General features: G+C 36.3%; 7 protein-coding genes across 9 annotated transcripts in view; 3 read left to right on the top strand and 4 right to left on the bottom strand.

Moving 5' to 3' along the window:
• The window catches only part of LOC104818997 (uncharacterized protein At5g48480-like), a 921-nt gene extending 758 nt beyond the window's left edge, over window positions 1–163 (top strand). The window contains exon 3 of the mRNA XM_019203122.1: window positions 32–163. Coding sequence (XP_019058667.1) covers window positions 32–163 — 132 coding nt within the window. The remainder of the gene's footprint in view (window positions 1–31) is intronic.
• A 4,362-nt stretch (window positions 164–4,525) lies between these two features.
• Window positions 4,526–6,096, top strand: LOC104818996. The gene is made up of 4 exons (XM_010548849.2): window positions 4,526–4,750; window positions 4,875–5,093; window positions 5,513–5,707; window positions 5,953–6,096. The coding sequence occupies exons 1-4, from the start codon at window positions 4,739–4,741 to the stop codon at window positions 6,007–6,009; spliced, it is 483 nt and encodes a 160-aa protein (XP_010547151.1). The 5' UTR covers window positions 4,526–4,738; the 3' UTR covers window positions 6,010–6,096.
• A 1,849-nt stretch (window positions 6,097–7,945) lies between these two features.
• Window positions 7,946–8,251, bottom strand: LOC104820118 (putative lipid-transfer protein DIR1). Its single transcript, XM_010550491.1, has one exon. It carries the CDS (start codon window positions 8,249–8,251, stop codon window positions 7,946–7,948), a length of 306 nt encoding a protein of 101 aa, XP_010548793.1.
• Window positions 8,252–9,051: 800 nt separating this feature from the next.
• LOC104818993 lies at window positions 9,052–10,346 on the top strand. Its single transcript, XM_010548843.2, has 2 exons — window positions 9,052–9,104; window positions 10,051–10,346. The coding sequence occupies exons 1-2, from the start codon at window positions 9,058–9,060 to the stop codon at window positions 10,319–10,321; spliced, it is 318 nt and encodes a 105-aa protein (XP_010547145.1). The 5' UTR covers window positions 9,052–9,057; the 3' UTR covers window positions 10,322–10,346.
• Window positions 10,002–15,630, bottom strand: LOC104818994 (AUGMIN subunit 3). Of its 3 annotated transcripts, XM_010548845.1 has the most exons (19): window positions 15,369–15,630; window positions 14,927–14,963; window positions 14,684–14,787; window positions 14,213–14,408; window positions 14,048–14,114; window positions 13,476–13,579; window positions 13,225–13,306; window positions 12,889–12,946; window positions 12,499–12,630; window positions 12,342–12,411; window positions 12,178–12,235; window positions 12,037–12,092; window positions 11,612–11,764; window positions 11,420–11,531; window positions 11,184–11,325; window positions 10,991–11,066; window positions 10,794–10,889; window positions 10,548–10,685; window positions 10,002–10,313 (listed from the first exon to the last, which is right to left on the bottom strand). In XM_010548845.1, exons 1-18 carry the CDS (start codon window positions 15,542–15,544, stop codon window positions 10,554–10,556), a joined length of 1,851 nt encoding a protein of 616 aa, XP_010547147.1. In that variant the 5' UTR covers window positions 15,545–15,630; the 3' UTR covers window positions 10,002–10,313; window positions 10,548–10,553. The 3 variants fall into 3 exon arrangements, with proteins under 3 accessions (XP_010547147.1, XP_010547146.1, XP_010547148.1); XM_010548844.2 differs by lacking the exon at window positions 10,002–10,313 and having other exon boundaries at window positions 10,359–10,685; XM_010548846.2 differs by lacking the exon at window positions 10,002–10,313 and having other exon boundaries at window positions 10,359–10,685; window positions 12,889–12,943.
• A 703-nt stretch (window positions 15,631–16,333) lies between these two features.
• Window positions 16,334–18,790, bottom strand: LOC104818995. The gene is made up of 5 exons (XM_010548848.2): window positions 18,389–18,790; window positions 17,987–18,147; window positions 17,861–17,891; window positions 17,665–17,767; window positions 16,334–16,745 (listed from the first exon to the last, which is right to left on the bottom strand). Exons 1-5 carry the CDS (start codon window positions 18,692–18,694, stop codon window positions 16,642–16,644), a joined length of 705 nt encoding a protein of 234 aa, XP_010547150.1. The 5' UTR covers window positions 18,695–18,790; the 3' UTR covers window positions 16,334–16,641.
• A 578-nt stretch (window positions 18,791–19,368) lies between these two features.
• On the bottom strand, window positions 19,369–20,354 carry LOC104818992. The gene is made up of 3 exons (XM_010548842.1): window positions 20,158–20,354; window positions 19,810–19,886; window positions 19,369–19,710 (listed from the first exon to the last, which is right to left on the bottom strand). The coding sequence occupies exons 1-3, from the start codon at window positions 20,222–20,224 to the stop codon at window positions 19,525–19,527; spliced, it is 330 nt and encodes a 109-aa protein (XP_010547144.1). The 5' UTR covers window positions 20,225–20,354; the 3' UTR covers window positions 19,369–19,524.
• Window positions 20,355–21,970: the final 1,616 nt, after the last annotated feature.

Raw genomic sequence — 21,970 nt, 5'->3', positions numbered from 1 at the left:
GGCCAAAGCTGTCGCGGCCGGCGCTGTGAAGGACGGAGACGCAGCGACCGAGGGTGAAGCCAGCGCGTGCTGCGGCGGAGGCGTGCAAGCGGTGCTGAAGGATCCCTACGGCTTCGCCTGGATCATCTGCTCCTCCACGAAGAAGGCGGAAACCGTCGAGTAACTGATCCTCACCGGCTCTGAGATCACCTTGTTCCTCCTTTTCAATTCTTGGTTCACGGATTTCTGCATATTGGCCAAAGTTGCGGTGTTTGTTTTTTTTTTTCGCAGCATTTCTCGGGCTGTATATTTTGCTCCTTCCGCGTACTTTATTCTGTCGCTATATATTTGCTGGATGATTTCGGTTGCGATATAACGGATGTTTATTCGGTATGGTTATAAGTGTAGTAAAACAATGGGTCTGGGTGTTGTGATTCAAATTTATTTCTGTGCGTGAAAAACGAAAATGTGGTAGTGTGGAGCGTGGGTCAGTGGTTTGAATGCTCCTTCCAGTAAGTGGTGGACACGTGGCCTTTGATGACTTCATGTGGTCCCCACGAAAATTGTACCCGATAGTTGTTTTGGGCTTTGTGGAAGATCACTGGGTCCGATGCCATTTTACATTTACCCTACCTCATTGATTTTTTTTATAATAAAAAAAAAGCCATTCGTTGGGCTTTTAGCCCGTTTGGTGAGACCCTCTCCCCGAGAGAGTGGGTCGTCTCCTCTTTGGTTGTGTTTTCCTGTTCTCGATTCGGTGAGATTTTGGGTGCCGATGATTTGTGTTTTTCAGTATTGCTTTCCATCAATAGTGGATTGCCGGTACTGTGTGGGTTCCTCGGAAACCAAATTCGTTACAATCGCCGTTCTTCTCTTGTTGTTTTCATCGGAGGGTTACAAGGAGCGAATCCACTCGTAAAATTAATTTAAATCAAATCAGATGATATGGGAGGAAAAAGCACTAAGAATTGTGAATGCCGCGACGGGAAGAAGAAGAGAGGGAGGTGGCGGGCTCGTTATCAATGCCGCAGAAGCATTTCAGGTCGGAGTTTGCTATTGGGTTTTCAAGAAATACAAAGAAAAACCTACGTTACAACAAAAAAAAAAAAACAGAGGCAACGGCCAACATGTTTAATAACCCAAACTTGGGTTTCAAAGGCAATTTTTTTAGTCCTATGTAATGGAGTTTGTTTCATTCAGCCCAGCTTATGGTGAAGCTCTTCAAGCCCATATATATATGTACATCATACATAAATAGAGTATATACATATACACACCCATTATATGTAGATATGGGTATGGATATTCAATCTGATACCATGAAGAAACTTCTTCTTGTGGAAATATTCCTTAACATAATGAGACAAGTAGAAGGAATGAAGGGAATATTCAAGCTGGTCCTGTTCTCATTCACCAACTAAACACATATGATATATGCTCCTTTTGTATCACCACCATCTCTCTTTCACTTCATATTCTATATCTAATAATAGAGGGGGAGGTGTTTCACCTTGGAATGGTTGTTGGTTCTAATATTGAATTTCAAATCCATTTTGAGTTGGTTAATATCATTCTTAAATTTATATATAATTCAATGGGTAATGTTTTTTTTTTTTAATGATAAATGGCATTTAGTGGACCCGCCAACTTAGTAGATGAGTGGCATTTAATGATACCCCATTTATCCTTTTGTTGCAAACATTAGTTGATACCATTCATTATCGAGGCTTGAGAGAAATATTATGTAACTTAAAATTACGAATATATGATTTGGTCCCTAACCCTAAGTCTAAAATCAATTATTCAACCAAAAACAAAAGTCTACACTCAATTAATCTGCGTGCGTACATAAACCAAACTCGAGAGTTCACAAATGCTAAGATTTCAAATATATTCCGTTTGTTTATGTTTCGATGTTTTCATTTCAACAAATTATATTTTAAGATATTCACATATATATATATATATATATACGAATTCGTCCATATTCAAATTTCAATTTCTCGACTATATGATATATTTATATGATATTTTAAATACGATAGAACGAATGAAATCCCTAACCTCCTTCCAATGAATTTAATTAAAAAATATATTTTATTGAGTTAAATTATAGATTTTAGATTCAAATGGTGTGGACGTTTATCAGGACCGAATCGAAAAATTCGATTCTGAATCGTAATGTTTCAGAAAATCGAATATAATATTAAAAAAACAAAACAAAAACAGAAAAATTTATTAAAAGTATATATTTCCCATAATAAAAATTAAAACCTACTGAATCTAAACCGAATAAAATATAATATAATAACCGATTAATACATATTTTATAGAAATGAATAATACAAAACAAAACAAATATTATACCGAAATCTAATCAAATAACAAACGGTAAACGCTTTGAAAAAAATATATTTTTTCAGAAAAAAAGGATAACATGCCTGCAATTTTTTTTGTTATAACAGAGGATTCATACCTATAGATAAATATCCGATCCGAGATCAATCTTTATATATCGGCCTTATTAACCTAGAAATTAGGTCAATCGCTGTCAAGTGGAGTTGAATACCCAACCATTGCACCATCAGATTAACCACTACAGTAACCCTTAGATGGGTATAGTTACGAACAAATGAAACTTTTGTTTTTGTTTTAGGTCATTGTCTGTCATATGGAGTTAATAGATATACTTATTTATGTTCGGACATATATAATCGAAAAACATATGACAAAAACTATCTTTCAAATTCCAGATAAAAATTAAAAACTCAAATGAAATTTAAATACTGCATAAAAAAAATCGATTCAGATTATATAATTTTGTAAAATATAAAAAATTCAGACTAAAACAATGACAGAATCAAAATGAAGGAAACAAATCAACACTAAATTTAGACCAAAAAAGAACACAAAACCCGATGGATTAATGATGGAAACATCATAAACTAATCGTAAAATAACCGAGGCATGCCTAACCAAATTAATATATATATATATATATATATATATATATGTATATGAATAAATGAAGAGGGGGCTCAAAGCCCAAAGCAACAGCCAAGTATATTTTAAATAAAAACTCTATCATCATAGGTCCATATCCCTATATATCTCGATTTAAGATAAAAATATTTATTAATATCGCAGAAACATCACATCCAATAACCTCCATAAAAAAATTCCTGTGAACAATATATATATATATATATATATATATCACATCTTTGTGTAAATAGAATATTTAATTCGATATTTAAACCATCCTTCAAAATTTCAAAGGCTGCAAAGAGCAGTAACCATATTAATTGTGCTGCTATGTAACTGTTTCGGTTGTTTGACCTAACCCCACACCCTAACTCTTGTCCAAATAAAAATAAAAATTGAATAAATAGGTCAATAAATAAAGGAGAATAGACATTTAATAACGAAAAAAAGGATGTAATTGAAAATAATAATAAAAATAAAAATAAATGAATGCTGGGGGGGTTGCTTTGGTTTGTGGCAATGTGTTTGCACAGAGCACAAAGTGTCTCAGTGAATTGGATGTGGGCCTTCTTCCTAAACTTCATTTCCTTAACTCTTTCTCTGCATATTCCACTTTTCTCCTTTCACCTTTTTATTATTTTTTAAATTGGAAATTAAAATTTTTAAAAGTTCAAATAATTTACATTACAGCGATTTTTATCGTATTCAAGTTAAAATCGAATTATATCGTTCCCTAAATACTCTCTTTTTCCATCATATCTTTATTAATGACCAAATGTCAATTTAAAGAATTCGAGATTTTTTAAAAACTTAAACCTAGATGGATATCTCGGTTGAAATCAAGTATTTCTTCAATTCCATAAATGGTCGAATTCAGATTATTAATCGAAAGTTTTATTTTCAATCCAAGTATTCCAAAAAAAAACCAATAATCACTCTATGCTTATGGTCCACGATTAGAATGTTTCAACATATATACGAATATAAGGATGTTTAATTCTGGAAATAGTTTTGTGAATAATCACTTAGCTTATATAACCTTGAACATTAGACGAAAAATTCTAACACCATAGTTTGTCCAGTGAGAATATGTTTTTTTTAAAAGATTTAAATTCTTTCTAGTCGCAATATATATAACCTGTCCAATAATAAAATATTTTATAAAGTGTTATATACCCAATAGAAAATTCCGATATATGTATCACACATAAGAATACACACTAGCTAATTCTTCCTCTATTCGATTTTTCTAGCAATACTAATATCTTTTTTAGGTTTTTTTTTTTCAAAAACATATATCATCAACATCAATATCGCATTAATCCCAAATTTATTCATAAACATGATATAGAATAATAATAAATCTTTTACAACATGATCCAACATCCAAATAAACCTTTTCGCTTTTTCCGGTTTATGAAAATCCAAACCAATACGAAAACAAAAGAAAATTATAAGACAGAAAAAAAAACAAAAAAAAACCCTGAAAATAAACTCAGTAAAAAAGAAGAAGAAAAGGTGGAATATTTGATAAAGTTATCCCCAGAGAAAAGAAGAAAAGCACCCATCTCTCTCTCTCTCTCTCTCTCTCTCTCTCTCTCTCTCTCTCTCTCTCTGGGAGCTTTAAAGAGGGAGGGACTGACTCAACTCCTTTGTCTCTCTGTGCCCATAAGCCTAAAACCCCCACGCCTTCTCCCTCTTTTCACTCTCAAAGCCTCTGTGAAAAGCAACCGCAAAAAAAAAAAAATATCTTTCTCAGGAAACCACCTTCATCATGGACTACGTAGTACGTTAAAAAAAAATCTATCTTTCTTCTTCATCTTCCTCTTCCTCTCTATGTGTAATGCTTAATTAACTTTAGTGTATGTGCGTGTGTGTTTTTCCTTTGCAATTTTCTGGGTTTCGTTCAGGATTACGGGGAGTACTGCAGGAGAGGGCACGTGCCGGCTTTTGGGAGCTGGGACTGGAACGACGCCGTTCCGTTCACACAGTGCTTCGAAACGGCACGTCAAACCAGCGTCCTCCGTTACGGCTACGCCGTTAATCAAGATCGCGATCTCTACGTCGCCGGCGATCTCTACGACGACCACCTCCTTGCCCCCGCCATGATCGTCGTCCCTCGCCGTCGGGTACTTACATATATATATCTCCCCTTTACGTATATGTGTACGTATACATGTATGTGCGTGTGTGGGAGAGAGAGTATGTGTTTTTACAACTCGTTCTTGTTACGGAAATTAACGTTGAAATAATGGGTTACACTAAAGTTTTGTTGTTGTTGTTGGTGTTTTATGATAGTCCTATGCTTTTCGGATAACGAACGAGTGGTCACATTGTTCCCAAGTGAAATTGGATATTTCGAATATGTCCAAAGAATATAAATACTCTTATTCCTCATGATCTGAGATGAAGACAACGAAGAACCAAACAGTTTCGAAAATCAAATAATTGGAGAAAATTGTAAAGTGGGTTCGTTTGTATTTCATCAAATATCAAATAAATATTAATAATAATAATAATAATAATAATAATAATAACGACGGGGCAGGCGAAGGTGGGGCAGGGGCCTCCACGCGTGAGAAGAGCTGCAACCAAAGAGCACAGCAACTTGAAGGCGGCGCGTGAGGCTGACGCTCCGACCACTTCCCCTACTCCGGCTGCGACGCGGAGGCCGGCGGCGAAGCCTGTGGACGAGGACCTGTACAAGATCTCTCCTCAGCTTCTCAAAGCCAAATCCAAAAGGGTAAAATTTTTACCAAGCAAGTATCGATCTTTCTTTATTTGGATCTCCATGTCGCAATGTTACACGCTCAATGCTTTATTATAGTAATATTTTTTTTACAGAAGTGGGAGATCTAATCTTATATTTAGAAGTTATTCTAGTAGGACATGTCTTGAATATGCATGTATATGTATGTATGTATGTATGTATGTATGTATGTGTAATGCTAATATAAGTCGTATTTGTTTTGAACGTTGAATATGCAGGGGAATGGCGGGTTTGGGTGCTTTTCAATGTGTTTCTTGCCAACTCGAGTGTTATGAAGATGCAGCGCGTGAGAGAGAGAGAGAGAGAGAGAGAGAGAGAGAGAGAGAGAGAGAGAGAGAGAGGGAGGATTTTAATATAAGATGTGAGGATAATATATATATATATATATATATGTATTATGATGTGTATGTGTACATGTATGTATGCGAGGAGGAGGGGGGAAAAAAAGGAAAGGAGAAAAATCGTGAAACCTTATGGTAAAGGGAGCCTTATATGATATTTAAGAAAAATGAAACTTTTTGTGGCTTTATTTTCTATTCATCAAGTGACCAATTTAATTTAATTTAATTTGTACGCTGCTCATTGACTTGCTTTATTTCATTATTTAAATTGAGTCTTATAATTAATTACAATTATATATGGGCTTTAAATGATAATGTTGAACGAATGAATTTAAAATATATATTTTTTTTTGCTAAAACTTTATATTGGGGAATGACCAGAAAATTTTGACCAGTGGCATTTGCCATTTGACGGGTAGGGTTCAACCAACCACTAGTCAAATATTTGTCTGTTAGATTTTAAATTAAAAACTATACGTCTATAACAATTATGCGTAGTTAAGGTTAAAATCATAGCAATAAGTTTATACCAATTCCCAACGCATATACGGTTAAAAATCATTTCCAGCCTAATTTATTTTTCTCCATTCTTACATCTATAAATGGTTTATATTTAAATTTTTAGATTTTAATTTTTTTTTTTAAATTTGAAAACACAAATATTTGATGCAATTTTAATTAAATGATGTTGAATCATTCTACGTTAGAACACTTTCAATTATCCATTCTAAATTTCCCCTTGTATTTTTTTTACATAAAAAAATCATGTTTCGTATTTCCTTCACCAAAAGTAGATGTATAGTTTGATTTTAAAAAATTTTCCGAAATTTATCATTGTTTTCCTTAGCAAAAGTGGACCATTCACGTGCTGCCTGTGAATCCAAGGTAATCAAGAAAGATTTAACTTTCTAATTATAATTATATAATCATTTTTATATTTATGATAGGATAAGGAAAATAAACTAATTACAGAATTATATTGTTTGTTGCCATCATTTTTTGCAAAAAAAGAAAACAGCTGAGATTAAATAAAGGTAGGGACATGCAATGCACGAACAAATATAAAGAAAAAGGTGATGGAAATTATGGCAATCAAATGTTGTGTAAAGAACGACCCACGCTTCAAAATTAGTGTAAAAAAGAAGCCACGGCCATGTCACGTAAAAGAATGATTTAACAAATCTTCTTAATTTTTTGTATAATGATGCTTTTAACGTAAAAAAAAAAGCAAGATCTTTAAATCACATTTGTACTATATTTAATATACTATTTTATTTTGTTTTTTTTCCATAGATATAGACATATAGTTATGTACGAAAAAAAAAGAAATTTCCAAGTTTTGGTTTGAAATTGAGTGTTATTAATGATATTATGGTAAATAAATTAATATTGTGAGTAACAAACAATAACCGATGATGGAAGCTAAACAGAAGATAAACCAAGATTTTGGTCGCTTAAGTTCGCTTTGGGGTTTTGGTTTGATTGTAATTATAATGATAATCCAGAATTTTATCGGACTTTTGTTTCAATTACATCTTTTAGACAATCGAAAAAATTTAGGCAAATTTTTCTCCCCCGATGGAGATTTGAATCTGTTTGGAAAGAAGTTTTATTCCATCTCTTACCAGTTGAACCATCTAATCTCGGATGCGCCAATAGAATTGTTATATCGATCAATATGTAAATATGGACTATCAATCTTCAATTTGGGTGGTAAGCAATGCACCTTTAGCAACAAATATCATTATTATCATCATCATCATCAGCTCCATTAAAAGGGATAGTTTCACAAATACGATAGGGACAAACAATTAAAAAAATCCATAATAGATATAGGTCGAAGAAGATAACAAAAGGGTTAATTAAAGAATTAGCAAACGGGGCCGGCGGTGAGGCCGCACCTAACGGGAAGAGTGTCGGCATGCTTGCGTTCGATTCCGAAGACCGACAGGAGAGGAGAGTATCTGTATTTGCAGAAGCATTTCAAGTCGGAATCTCTAAGAGCGACGCAGCATTCCCTCGTCGGCCTCGCCGGCGAACGTCTCACGGCCGGACTGCACGACCACAGCTCCTTACGCGTCATTTTACACACCTCGTAGGCCGTGGCCGCGCTCTCGAACGAGGCGGCGACCAATACCATTGCTACCGCCATCAATGCCATTTTGCTCGACGCCATTTTTGTATTGTTTTGTAAAAAAAAAAAAGTTTATGTTTTTGTGTGTTTTGTCGTGAATGAGAGTGTCGGGTTATATTTATAGTTTGTGTTTAGGGTTTCAACGCATCCTGAATTAGAGGGTTTCAATGGTCACGTTTTGTTTTTTTCTTCACCTATTTTTGTGTGTTTTTGGTTTATTCCTCTTGAATTTGAATAATCTCTCTCTCTCTCTCTCGTTTGTTCAGATGTTTAGTAACAAACTTGGTTGAAATTTTGTCTACGAACTTTGAAAAAAAAAAAATTTATTGTTTGTTTCATGAATATATACATTCATTCTTGGTCCCCAAATGAATATTAGATCTCACAAAATTGTAAAGACCCTTGATTGTCCCGATATTTACTGTAGCGTAAATGTGTATAATAAATCTAAGGTATATTTAAAAAATCTTACCTTGAACCATTATAAAATAACTAACACTAATCAAAATGTAGTATTATTAATTATACTCGACAAATGAATCACGAATTATACGTAATTGAAGTCGCACATTAAAATTTAATCCATCTTGCATGCAGAACGCATGTTTGTTTGACCAATTAATGGAATGTTTTTTTTTTTTGGGGGATAAATATAATGAAATTGGAAAATAAGCATAGACATTGGATAAGAACGATGTCGGATCAACCCAATGCTAGCTTGCACGCTCGGCATGCATGCAAGCATGCATAATTTGACACGTCATCACCTCTCTTCAATTTTGTGTTTTTCTTCTATTTAATATATTATATATGTATATATTCACATATTTCCTCTGGTTAGAAACAAAATGTCGTTGGATGCAAAGAGCACAGAGAATTGGACGCTAATTTCATGGTAATATTTTTTTTATTATTATTAATTAATCTTCTTTTCTATTTTCTATTTTCGAATTCCTACTTCCCTGCCTTGACGAGAATTATTAGCAATTTTTTCATCATCAACAACAACAATAATAATTAATAATTTGAAAAGTGATGATGAATTGATCATTCACACGGACAAGAACATCATCAGAAATACAATATTTTCTTACGTATTCTGAGTTTGCCACTCTCTAAATTCTTTATTTTTCGAAATTATATAATAAAAAATTCAAACAGTATCTGGTAGTAAACCATATACAATTTTCGATATTGTAACATTAATAACAGTTTCGAAATTTTCAAAAATTCCAGACAAATTCTGTGAATAGGCAATCAAAATGGTTCGATTAAACATCATGCTTTCAAACAAGTATTTATCAGCCACATGTGAACTGAAACTATTAGCTAGATTCTTTAATTTCAAATTCTCTTAATCTCCTCACACTCTCAGTTATGAGAAATCTAGATGTGGTTTGTAGATTATTACACGAGGAGGGTTAGTGTGGCTGCTGATTTCCATGTTATATAAACAATATCTCCAATTTTAAAATCTTCAGATATTTCCATAGAAAAATAAAATTCTTAAAAATCGCCATTATTAATTGCTATTTGATATTAGAATTTTCATTTTACGAATTCATTTCCATTCAAACTTTATATTAAATCTTTTTTATTGATAAAAACAATTACATTAAATTTTTTATTATTTTATACTTAAATAGGTTTGGTTAAAGGTATAACCATTATTATTCGATTTATTTATGCATAACCTAATCAAATGTTCACCCCCAGTAAAAACTAACTGTGGGAGTGACAAAACTGGTTAGCAAACCTCCATTAGCAGTCCATTTGGATGTACAATCAGAGGTTTGTTGGCTAAGTGATGCATTTTGGGTCTAATCATTTTTGGTAATTAGGGTTCCAAAGGTTAAGACAGATGTAGCTAAGAAGATACTGCAAAAGAAGACAGGTGACTTGGCTTGCAAGTCAAGCACTGAGATGACCAAAGATCCCAAAAAGGTATGTCTTTGCTCACCAACGGCTCACGATGGGTCCTTCCGATGCCACCTTCACCGAACCACCACCGGTGCTGCTCCCACGGCTAACCCTAAGACCACGGCCGTGAAGAAAGATCGACCACCACTGTCACGGCTCAGTGTGGTCACATCATCTGAGAATACTGAATAGCGTTCCGTTTTATCCGACGCATAATGTGAGATCAACATCACATCAAAAGCTTACAATATTAGTTACATAATGTAAAAAAGCAGTAGAATAAGCTCTCCTTTTTTCTCTCTTCTGAATCTATGAAATTTGGAGAATCGTTGAAAGCTCGGAATGGGATTTACGTTGATAATAACGATTTAGATGGGTAAGAACTGGAAGATTAGAAGAGAAGATGGAGAGAATGTACTTTGTGTTATGAGACTTGGAGAGCTCGGACACGGGCGGTGAGTTCCCTGACTTGGCTTCTCAAACGGTCGGGGTTGCAGAAGAAATCCACGAATACCCGCCTTTGAAACGCCACCTCCTGGGAATGATGCTTCACAATCTGCAAAGATTTAAGATTCGTGTTAGAATAAACCGGGTTGAATTTTTCCCCCTCAGTAGAATGTATTTTCAACCAAAGATTAGAGAAAAGCTCGAAAAAGATTTTTACCTCCTTTTTCTTGCAATGTTCAAGTGTGACCTCTTCGACTGCTGCAGAGAGCTTTGAGTTGATTTTCCCCATTTCATCGAGCTCTTTCATTAATGGCTATTATTACAATCAGACACGAAAAACAAAAACAAGTTAGACTCAAACTGTCGTAGTTGATGAGTTTACACAAGGACTGAAAAGGTGTTGATGAGTTATACCCAGGGTGTCAATATGGGTTGCGCTGTCGTTGAAGATGCGAATAGTAGTTGCTGCAGGTTCTGAATCAGTGTACACCTGACAGATACCGAGGAAAAGGGCGTATATATATATATGTGACTATTCACGAGTTTCCATGGGAGGAACGTAAAATATGTTGTCTGAGGATATATACAGTTTCTAACGGTGACTTACAGCTCGTTGATGCATCTGTTTCTGTCCTCTGGAAGGGAATTCTCGAGGTCGGACTGAAGGGACAACAAATCTGATTGAAGGGAGGCTATATGCTGAACAATGCCTGGCGCTGATACGTAACTCGATAGCCCAGCTTGAGCATCTGCGACAACGATAGATGGAAATCAGCCGGAAAAACTAGAAGAAAACCCAATTAATTGCAATAGTTTCCTGAGGGAGGGGGAACTAGTGGCTACTTGAGTGTAAACTGAGGAGATCTCTAACTCCATGTAGAAAGCTGTCTCGATCATCCACGGCTCCCTGTTCTTGAACGTCAGAAGCAGCTTGGATCAACGCCAAACACCGGCCCTGCATAAAGTGCCAAGATGATCAATTCTGCTCCTCGATTTTCCGAAGGAAATGGGGAATGGAACCCTGGAAGAACAGACCTCACGGCTTCTGGTGGCGGAGAGGTAACTCTGGAGTTCTGATTCGATAACTTTGAGCAAAGAGAATGCTCCAAGCATGTTTTTCTTCTCTAACTGACATGCTAATTTCAAGAACTGATGCCTTGCAAGCTGATTAACCAGATGATTGATGAACTGCAATAAAAATTCTGAATGTCAAGACAGAATCTGTGACAAATAGGTCTTGATATCTCTGGATCATTTCATGGGCTCTCGTGGATGGAAACAGATGTGATGTGAATTGTGATTAATATATCTTTTACAGATAGGATCGGAGATCGATCCACACACGGCATAAAGTATTTCCCAAGGGAAATGGAGATAGAGCTGCCCCGCTCCTAAGGCGAAAAAGGGTTGTCATAAGGGAGAACACATTAAAAAAAGAAGAAGAAGCAAGACCAGCATACCACTTTCTGTTTTCCAATATACAGCTCTTGGCGCATGACCTTCAGATCATAGTCACCTGCAAGTTTATGAGTTAGTTGCATGGACCTCAGGAGCTGTCCAAGAGCCTCAAGAGAAAGAACAAAAGAGCTAATGCAGAATACCTTGCAAGATATAGGTGTCTTGGAGTTGGGCAAGCTCCCAACATAGTTCCGGGATTGTCTGAAAACAAGAGCAGAGTAAGCAATCATGGTGTCAGTGCAAAATCAAAGTGCCCATGGATTCAATTCTACAAACAGGAAAATGCCAGAGGCAAGTACACACAGACCTCAGATAAGAGCTTTTCTTCTTTCTGATAAAGATTGGAGATTTCTTCAACTAGATCGGCATGCTTTCTCCTGCACAGAAGTACACACATCTATTGTTATGTAAAGTTCAAATGAAAAGTTGACAAGGTCTTGCTCTGATGTTCCACTTTCTTCTACCTTAGAGCATGTAGATCAAAATGAATATGAGCTTCATCTGATGTTACTTGAGACTTGAGAGTCAAGAGAATAGCTTGTTGCTTAGCGTTCTCCACCTGGGCCTCAACCCATTGTCTCTCACTTGTTCCGAATCTGCCAAAAATAAAAACAAAATGCCTTCAGGAGTAGGAAGTTATATGCCTGACAACACCATGGTTTAGATGCTAAATCATTTGCAAGGTTTCTTTGGTATGCCCCAGTATGCATGGGAAAAGTTGCCGGCCCTAATCAATAACGCCATCCACCATTCTGGTATCAAAAGCTTCGCAAAACCTTTATCGGGAAATGTAGAATGGCATCACAAAAACAAAATCTGATAGCTGAACTGCCAGAGTAGCATATAACACATACATGGATCGAAGTCGTTGCAATTCAGATACACGTTGATGTTGGGATTTTTCCAAGTCTGCTGCAAAAAAAAGAAAGAAAGAAAGAAAGAAATATTATCAGAGAAGCCAGCTTGAAACAAGCAAAAGATTATATGGCATAACTCATTGCTGAAACTGCAAAGATAGGATATTTAATATACTGAGGCAGCCAAAGAAACTGCATGAACATTTAAGCAATCCACGCAAAAATTAGGGTGCCTGAAAGAAATCTTCACATTTGTAAATAATAATAAACAAAAAAAGCCTCGACTACATATGCATGAGGGAACGTAAATAATAAGCAGAAGAAAGTGGTTACCTCGCAAGATATTTGATGTGTCATCAAGACTAACCCATGAGCATTTTGATTTTCCTTCCTCTGCCACTAAACGATATGGTCCCTATTTATGGTAACAGATGCGGACCAACAGAAACAAGTACATAAACAGGTTTGAGAGTCTTGAGACAGAGTGACTGCTTGCTGACATATCTTGTGCACCACATTACTATTATTTAAGAAAAAATTGTCCTCCTAACAGAAATTAACAAAATTATATCAAATTTACTTACTGTATCTAGCTGCTTAGCAAACCACTGATTTAGCTCCTTTATGCAAGCTGAATCACCAGCCAAGTATGCGTGGAAATCGGAGTATGCTAAGTAGATGCCATTCTCTGCAGATATGACACCAATTAGAAGCAAAGCAAATAAAGATGACAAGATGTGACTTTCATCTGCTATAACTCTAATTTTCCAACATATAACCAGTTATAAGAACATAACTGTAAATCACCTATGAATGGAAGAAGGATTGAAATTTAGGTGCTGGCTGCAAGATATATAGAATTAAGAGGTAACAAAGATTATCCTGCGGTAAAAAAAATTCTGCATCTTTAAAAATTAAGTACATTATTTGGGGTCCAAAAAGAAGCTTGGTCCAATGATCTTGAAATCAACTTCTCTTTCGTGATCAACAACTATCTTATGGAGGTAAAGTTCATTGATCGGGTGAAGTCAATTCACAAATGTTGAGACCCAAATTTTTTTTCCAAATTAGAACTGTAAACAAGCTCAGGAATAATCCTCTAACAATGAAACAACTTTAACCTAAAGAAAGATCGAGAGGGGACAAAAATTTATACCTTCACCAGAATGATAATGTGACAGCTCTTGTGCAGTTGAAGCCAACCTTCCTAGAACTCCATTCATCTAGATTACAGGAAAAAAACAGACAAAAACGTCACAGATTTTCCAAAGATGAAAAAGAACGCATAGTGCAGCAGAGTTGTGCAAGGACAATATCAGACCTGCAAATTCCTAGCAGATAGGCTGTCTTCTATGGTTGTTAGCTGTCCATTTACTGTAGAGGTTGCCGCAACTCTAGCCCGTCTCCCTTGGATCAAAGCTGAAGACTGGCCACTAAGCAAATCATACTGGGTCTGTAACCTTCTTAGCTGCTTCTGCAACTCCAGGGCTTCGGCCTTATATGCCAAAGTTGCATCTCTGGAAATTGAAATGAAACAATCAGCAAGCATAGGGTTGATCTTGACGACATCATATGGCCAACAAGATGTAGGGTACTCATGAAAACCTCCGATGGACCGATGGCCTAAGGAGATCTCACACAGTAAGGATCTAGACACTCGTGCTTGTAAAATGCACGAAAGATAAACCAAATCCTGGGCACATTCTTGCCAATTTCTTATAGTGAATATCAAAATAACCTTTTGATGCTAAAACCGAAAGTACTAAATAAAACAAATGAATGAAGTTCTAACCTTATTTCTTTGACGCTTTCTTCGGCTCCAAAAACTGCCTCCTGGTTATTTCTCCTAGAAGAAAATGCTGAAATGCTATCATAAGCCAGGTCCAGGTCCTCTCCCTGATACCATGAAACATGTTATGGACCATAAGAATACAACAAAGGGAGATCATGACGAAGAAAGCATACAAATATGAAGAACCTCCACAGCCAGAACAGAATCAAACGGAAGCAAGCAAAAGAAAGCACACGAAGTTACCTCTAATAGTTTTCCCTCTTGTAAAAATTGCTCGTACCTACACCCAGAAAGAAGACAATAACCCATCAATGCACAGATACTCAGACTATCTACAGATAGGTTTCGATTCATCAATTTTCAGAGCAAATTACTTGAAAGTTCTTGAATTTTTCAATGTGTTCCACAATCATTAAAAGCATAAACAAAAGGAGTTCTTCTAATCGCAAAGATACCAGATTCGCCAACCTTGCATAAATCCACACAAATTGCAGGAATACTACGCCAAATTCGCCAAAACAAGAACCAAATGCAACTAATTTCGGCAAATATTCCAGGATTCCAACTCCGATTCTCGATGAAACAGCACAGATGAGAAAGATTCTCGAGTTGTCGAAGATTATTCGATCAACAACAAAGTAACCGAATCAAGAGAGAGAGAGAGAGAGAGAGAGATGGAACACACAGGCAGAGTTCGGAGACAGAGAGAACATTAGAAGGGCGGAGAGAAGAACAGATCCAGTCGAGGATGGGGCGGGCATCGTCGTACTGAAACGGCCACTCGAAGCTGTCGGGATCCAACTTTCCCGCGCCTTCGAACCCTAACTCCGATGCCAAACAGCACAACCTCGCTCCGCTCATCTTCTTCTTCTTCTGCGATCGGCGCCGGTCGCCGTCGGAATCCGTTGGGGGGCTCTCTCTTGAAATGAAATTTGAAATACGAAAATTTGCTATATCTTAAAAAAAAGCATAATGATAGTTTTTATGGGAGAAATATTTATATACTGTAATCTAACCAAAAAGAAAATTATATTATATACATACTGTAAGTTTCCAATGCTTTTTTCTGCTCAAATCCAATTTCGCGGTGTATGAAAGTTATCTCAGTTGTCAGGGAAGAAATGGGATAATTCTATTTAAAACCCTATCATTTTTATTATATCCATAAAGATCCCTATACTTTTAAAATTTTATATAAAACCCTCACCTTTTCATTTTAGTCATTTTAAACCCTATCATTATGTCGTCAAGAAACGATCTTTCCGGCACGTATTCTTCTTCCTGCTCTTGTTTGTTTTTCTTCTTCTCCTCGGACAATCTCTCTCGCAAATTTCGGGTGTCTTTCTCATCAATTCTTTTTTTTTTCTTTTTCATCAATTTTGATTTTTTTTTATCATCAATTTTGTGTTTTTTAGGGCTCATCGCGGCGAAAAAGACGACGAATCAACGGCAATTTATGGTCACAGCACAAGGATCAATGGCCTTCATGTGGAGAATTCTGACAAGATGACAGTGATTTTCGACGAAAGTTGTGAACGGAGAGATTAAGGGGGATTCGACTTCAATGGCAACGAAGAAGAAGAAGAAGAAGAAAGAGAAATCAAGAATAAATCGGTAAAAGGTGAATTTCTGGGTTTAGGTTTAAATTGGTGAAAATGAAAAGATAAGGGGTTATTATGTAATTTCGAAAACCTCGTGACTTAATTGTTGTAAAACCCTGTGGAGAACAAACATTTACGAACTTGCTTCAAACTGAATCCTAAACGCTGACGGGTTCATTGGTTCAAGTCCGACAAAATCTCCGCACCTCGGTTAACATTTCTGCCGCGCAAACCCAGTCGTTTGGGTCAGCTTCTTGTCGATCCTATCACATGTTTTTGCAGATATAAGTCGGAGTTTCATTGGATCTACGTTCCCATGACATTGGAACTGCTTGAAATCTGGAGAAGCTGATGGATTCAATCCCTCAAGTATTTCTTGGTATCTAGGGGCCGTCTCTGCCTGTTCCAACTCGAGTCTCTTGAATCCGAGGAAGTCGGTGCAGCGTTCATCGGCGCAAAGGCTGCAACACAGATTTTGCGGAACAGAAATGAGAAATACAGCCATTCCGTATTGACAAACTCAACGAGCAGATCGAAGACTTGATTTGCATCTAAGATAAGAAGGGCCTAGAAGGGTACACTGTCACTGTGTTCAGATGTTCAGTTCTTGCACATCCAATAAACAGCTGATAAACTGAAGTCAGCATGGGGTGTGTAAGAAGAAATAGGGTATGCCTAGGATTTTGACATATGACACAACTCCGATCACAAGCATGAAAGACTGGTGAAGTTAAATCGATTGCATGGAGAGAACTAATTAGTCTAAGAGACCAGTGTTTCCGATGTGTAAATAGGCTATGCTGGAGACATAGATGCTAATAAGAAAGACAAAAGAATGAGAAGATCAAATCTCTACAAAGAAGTAAGTAGAACATATAACATACAGACAGACAGACAGCATACAGAGCCTGTGAGCATGAAACTCAAACATGAGAAACCGAGAGAGAGAGAGTTTCCTAAAATATAAATTCAACTGATCAAGAATATTCAAGCAGCACAACATGTTAGACCTGTTAATGTGATTTTCTGACAGCAACATGCTATATGACAAACTCCATGCATCTATTTTCTCATCTCAAGAAATCTACAATACTAACAGTATCTCCTCTTTTAGCAGACATTAGTGATAAAAATATGCGTTCTCCCAACTTGCCAGCAGATTGCAAGATAATATTATTATACACTCACACTCGACAAAACTAAGGCAGCTCAAGATTTTTTGATTAATCGGTTTCTCATCTGGACACTGATTCCTGATGTTGGCTTTTCACTTCAAAGAACCAGAACAGATCATATTACAGCTCTAGAGCTGTACTGTTCATGCGGCAAAGATCTTCAAGGAAACACAAAAGGGTTGGTTTTTCCGGAACAAACACTTACCTTTTTCTCTCATTCTCCGTTCTCTGTCATATTCAAATCGGTCCCGAATTTGACTGACTTTATCCCAGTTACCAGCTTGTGCGGGTTTATTGAAACCCTGGTCCTGCAGTCAGTTCAATTCTCTCGGCCATCAGACACTAAATATTTCTGATTGTGTATCTTTGCCAACTACATCATAAATAATTGAGTTCGTTACCTTCATATGATCACCATGCGGCCGCCTGCTTCTGTGAAGACCACGGGAAACAAACTATCAGAGATCAACCATTGGTACCTAGATATTATTACATTGTGAAACATGGTTTGTTTAAATGAGAGAAACCTGTATGGATTAAAGTCTTCATCATCTTCCTCAGCAGATTCATAGTTTGCATGATCCCTTGCAATCTTTTTGGAATAGCCTTCATCCCAGTAAAGCCTCTCCCAATTCTCTCTAAGCTCGTTATACAATTCCATGTACTTTTTGCACCACGGCTCATGTTCCTAACCATCAGAATTACATCAAGATACGACTGCAAATGGTTCATCCCACTAATTCAAAACCCTAGTTGTCTAAAGCAGCAAAATGCATCAATCAAATTCCTTTCACTAATTTCCCTAGTAATTCAAATGATAGAAATCGAACCGCGGTAGCAATTCCTCTTCGTTTTCGCTCTTCTAATTACTCAGAAAACAAGCGAAAAAAAAAACCCTAAAACAGAGAGAGGAGTTCATATCAACAGACCGATTCTTTGAGGACGAGTCGCGTGCGGCGCATGAACTGCTCGCGGAGCTGCTTGCGGCGTCTGTTGGGTATATTGTCCCTGGCGATGACGAATCGTTCACGCGGAGGGACGTGATCTCCGATCTCGTGCATCTCTCCGTCAACGGCCCACCACTCCGATTTCTCATCCGCCTTCTCCAGCGGCAGCGACGGCAACTTGCTCCGCCGCCTGTTCTGACCTGCCTGCGTCCTCTCGAACCGGAGCTGGGAAACACCGAGTCGGAGCCATGGCGGAGATGCTCTGAGCCGTCTGACAGCTGAGAACATGGTGGCGCTAATACTCCGGCAGACGATTTTTCAAGCGGTCGAGGTAAGTGAAGAAGATGAAAAGAAGAAACCTATATTTTGCTCATACCGGGAATTTCCGGTTATCGAACGGTTCCCTTAGAAAACCGCTTTCGATTACCATAACAAAGTGTATATTCGGCTCGGTTTGAGAATTACCGAAAAAAATGAATAGAGACATAACACAAGGTTAGCATAGTATTTGAAAACATATTAATTAAGGTTAATAAAGATATAAAGATATAATGCTTCGGTTTAATAAAGGTTAATAATTTATTTTTTTTAAACGTAATAAAAGAAAAACCAAAGTTAGATTGACCTTAAACAAAAAACTAGCGGCCAAGCCCATGTTGGGTTCACTTTGTAGGATTCGTTTGGGTCTAAAATACATATAAATGGGCTTTTATTTGAATCCTAAAGCCTAAAATAAATCTCACCAACGCTCGATAAATGACAAACGATGGCCTTATATATGATTTTTTTTCCCCCCCTATTTCTACTCGAATTTTTCACAAAAAAAAATATAGAATATATTTGTGTAATACAAATAATCCCTTATTATTTCTTTAGCAAAAAAAAAAAATCATTATTCTTCAGCCTTAATATCTAAAATCATCTAGACACGGGATTTCCTATTTAATTATTCTCTCTCAAACTACATAAATTAGCAAACTATCACGTATAAGGCAGAACGAAAGTGTTCGATTTAGAACAACAGAGAGATGAATAAACAAAACCCTAGCTACAGGAAAACATTGATAACAACATGAAATATACATATATGTATATATGTGTGTATATAGATGGTATCATCAGGATCGGTGACAGAGGCATCTGTAATGGTAAGGGCTGTTGAAAGGGTCATTGCCTTCAACGGGGACTTGCTGGGCGCTGCACCTGTATCTGCATCCCCTACATTCATTGTATGTGCATACCGGCGCCGTCGATCCAATCATCTTCCTTCCCCGCCCCTCCACCCTCTCCCCTCTTCTTCCCCCCTGTTTTATTTATTCATACCCACGTTATTGATTATATGAAAATCCACGTGAGAGAATCTTGATTGTTTTCTTGCGGCGTGATTCTGTGTATATATTCACCTGACGTGGTTGCAATGGCGGAGAATTCATCGCTCTCTGTGCAGAGGGACATGGGGCTGGAGGCTCATTTCCAGATCCTGAAATGATGTTTAATATATACATTTATGCAAAGTTAGACGTTTCACACATTTCTTATAGAAGGAGAAAGGGAAAACACATTTCTTGCGCAAGAAGAATGGGACATTTCTTGGAGGCTTAGCTATGGAGGATTCAGCGCAAATACAAGTGATTCGAGAGGCAGTACTGTGTGTGTATATATGTATATACACCAAGAAGAATGAGTGTGAAATTTCTATGGAGAAAGATATCAGCAAGAAAAAAAGAACGACGAAGTTAAGATGAAGCGACCTTCATCAACCAGAAGAATTACAGTGAAGAGCAGCAAGAGCAGGCTGCTGGCTTTAATGGCGGCCATACTCTCTCTCTCTCTCTCTCTCTCCTGGTTTTCTTTGGCAAAGTTTTGAACGTAGGAAAAAGAACTCGAAACGCGGAGAAACTGACGATAAAGATAGAGAAAGGGGTGGTTTCTTTGTTTTTATATGAGCTTGTGAACGTGATTTTGTGTTGTGTTCGAGTCATGACCATAACCCTTGTCAGATAAATTTCCCTCCCCTGACCCCTCCTCTCTTATACACATGTCCTGATATTTTTTTTGTACTGATTATTAACCTAAACCCATACAAAATGTGATATATATATATATATATATAATTTGATAATCATATTAGTTTTATCTATAAAGTATGATTTTATAATATAAGATTGAGTGATTCAACTGATAACAAAATTTATTCTCAAACTCAGGTTCGAATCTCTCTGTTCACATGGGAACATTCACATTGTAAAAAAAAAAGGTTCCACGTGAATGAATAAACAAACATCATTAAATGAATCGGATATTTATATATATATATATATATAATTTTTTATTCAAAAGTTTAATTTTTAAAATTTAATTTTCGAGAGAGTGGAAGAAAGATTCTGAGGAGATAGACTGCAGTTATGCAGAGAAGGAAATGACACGACCCACAAAATAAGAGGGGTCCCCCTTTTCCTTCACCAAACAGACATATTTTCTTCTGATTCCTAAATTTTATTTTATTTTTATCAGTTTCGTATAAAATTCCGAAATCGCCCCTAAGATCATCTTCACAAATCGTGGCCTTTTGCGTAATTTCATATAGGGGGTAAAAATGGCATTAGATCATGGTCGTGGTTTCTAGACCCACGGAACCAACAAGAAGGTAAGGAGCCTTTGTTTTGTCTTCATCCGCAACTTGACAATGTCCACAGCCGGCAAGAGACATCACGTGCATGTCTCGTGCTTATATACATGTTTTCTTATGATGATACATTAATTCTAATATGTCGCGCCCATAATTTTTTATTAAAAATCTCTAATGAAAAATATTAAAATATATACCTTTTAAAAAAATAAGGTATTAATATAAATGAAAAAACAATATTAAAATATGTAAATAAGAATAGTTTAGACATTAAAATGTATTTATTTATATAATATAATTATATAAGCACACATTTTTATTGGCTTTTGATTCAGAAGGAGATGAGAGAGATTGGTTGGTGTTTTGAGTGCGGAGGTTCATATTTTTTTTAGTGTTTTATAGTGTTTCGATCCTTCTAATTTTACTCTCATAATTTTAATTTTTTTTATCAGTTTAATGAATCTATAAAAAAAAAAAATATTATGAATTGGCACAATATAGATCAAACATGAACAACATCCTCCATATTTTCTGGAATTTTAAATGTGAGTTATTGAATACCTTTAAAAATAATACAACATATTAAAAAATCAAAATCGAACTTTGAAAAAAAAAAAGAATATATACAAGGTGATACATATTAGAAAATTATAATCTCTTCAGGAAGTATAGATTACAAAAGTACAAGAAAGCAAATTGGGCTGTGGCCCAAAATAATAAAAAATCTGGATCACATCTGAGACGAACCATTAACATAAAGTTGGGCCGACACTTGGGCTTCATTTGGTCCCAATTTAACTTTAGTTTTTTGACATAAAGTTTAATGCGCATTATTACACAGGCAAGAACAGATCATCCATCAGTGAGTATTGGGCCATTATTGGGCCAATGTGATATGTGACCCACAAGTCACAACGTTATTTTGGGCCTTTGTT

The sequence above is a fragment of the Tarenaya hassleriana genome, unplaced genomic scaffold (assembly GCF_000463585.1).
Source record: "Tarenaya hassleriana unplaced genomic scaffold, ASM46358v1 Cleome3, whole genome shotgun sequence".
NCBI lineage: Eukaryota > Viridiplantae > Streptophyta > Magnoliopsida > Brassicales > Cleomaceae > Tarenaya > Tarenaya hassleriana.
Note: the sequence above shows the minus strand (reverse complement) of the source record. Positions and strands in the feature narration are given on the sequence as shown.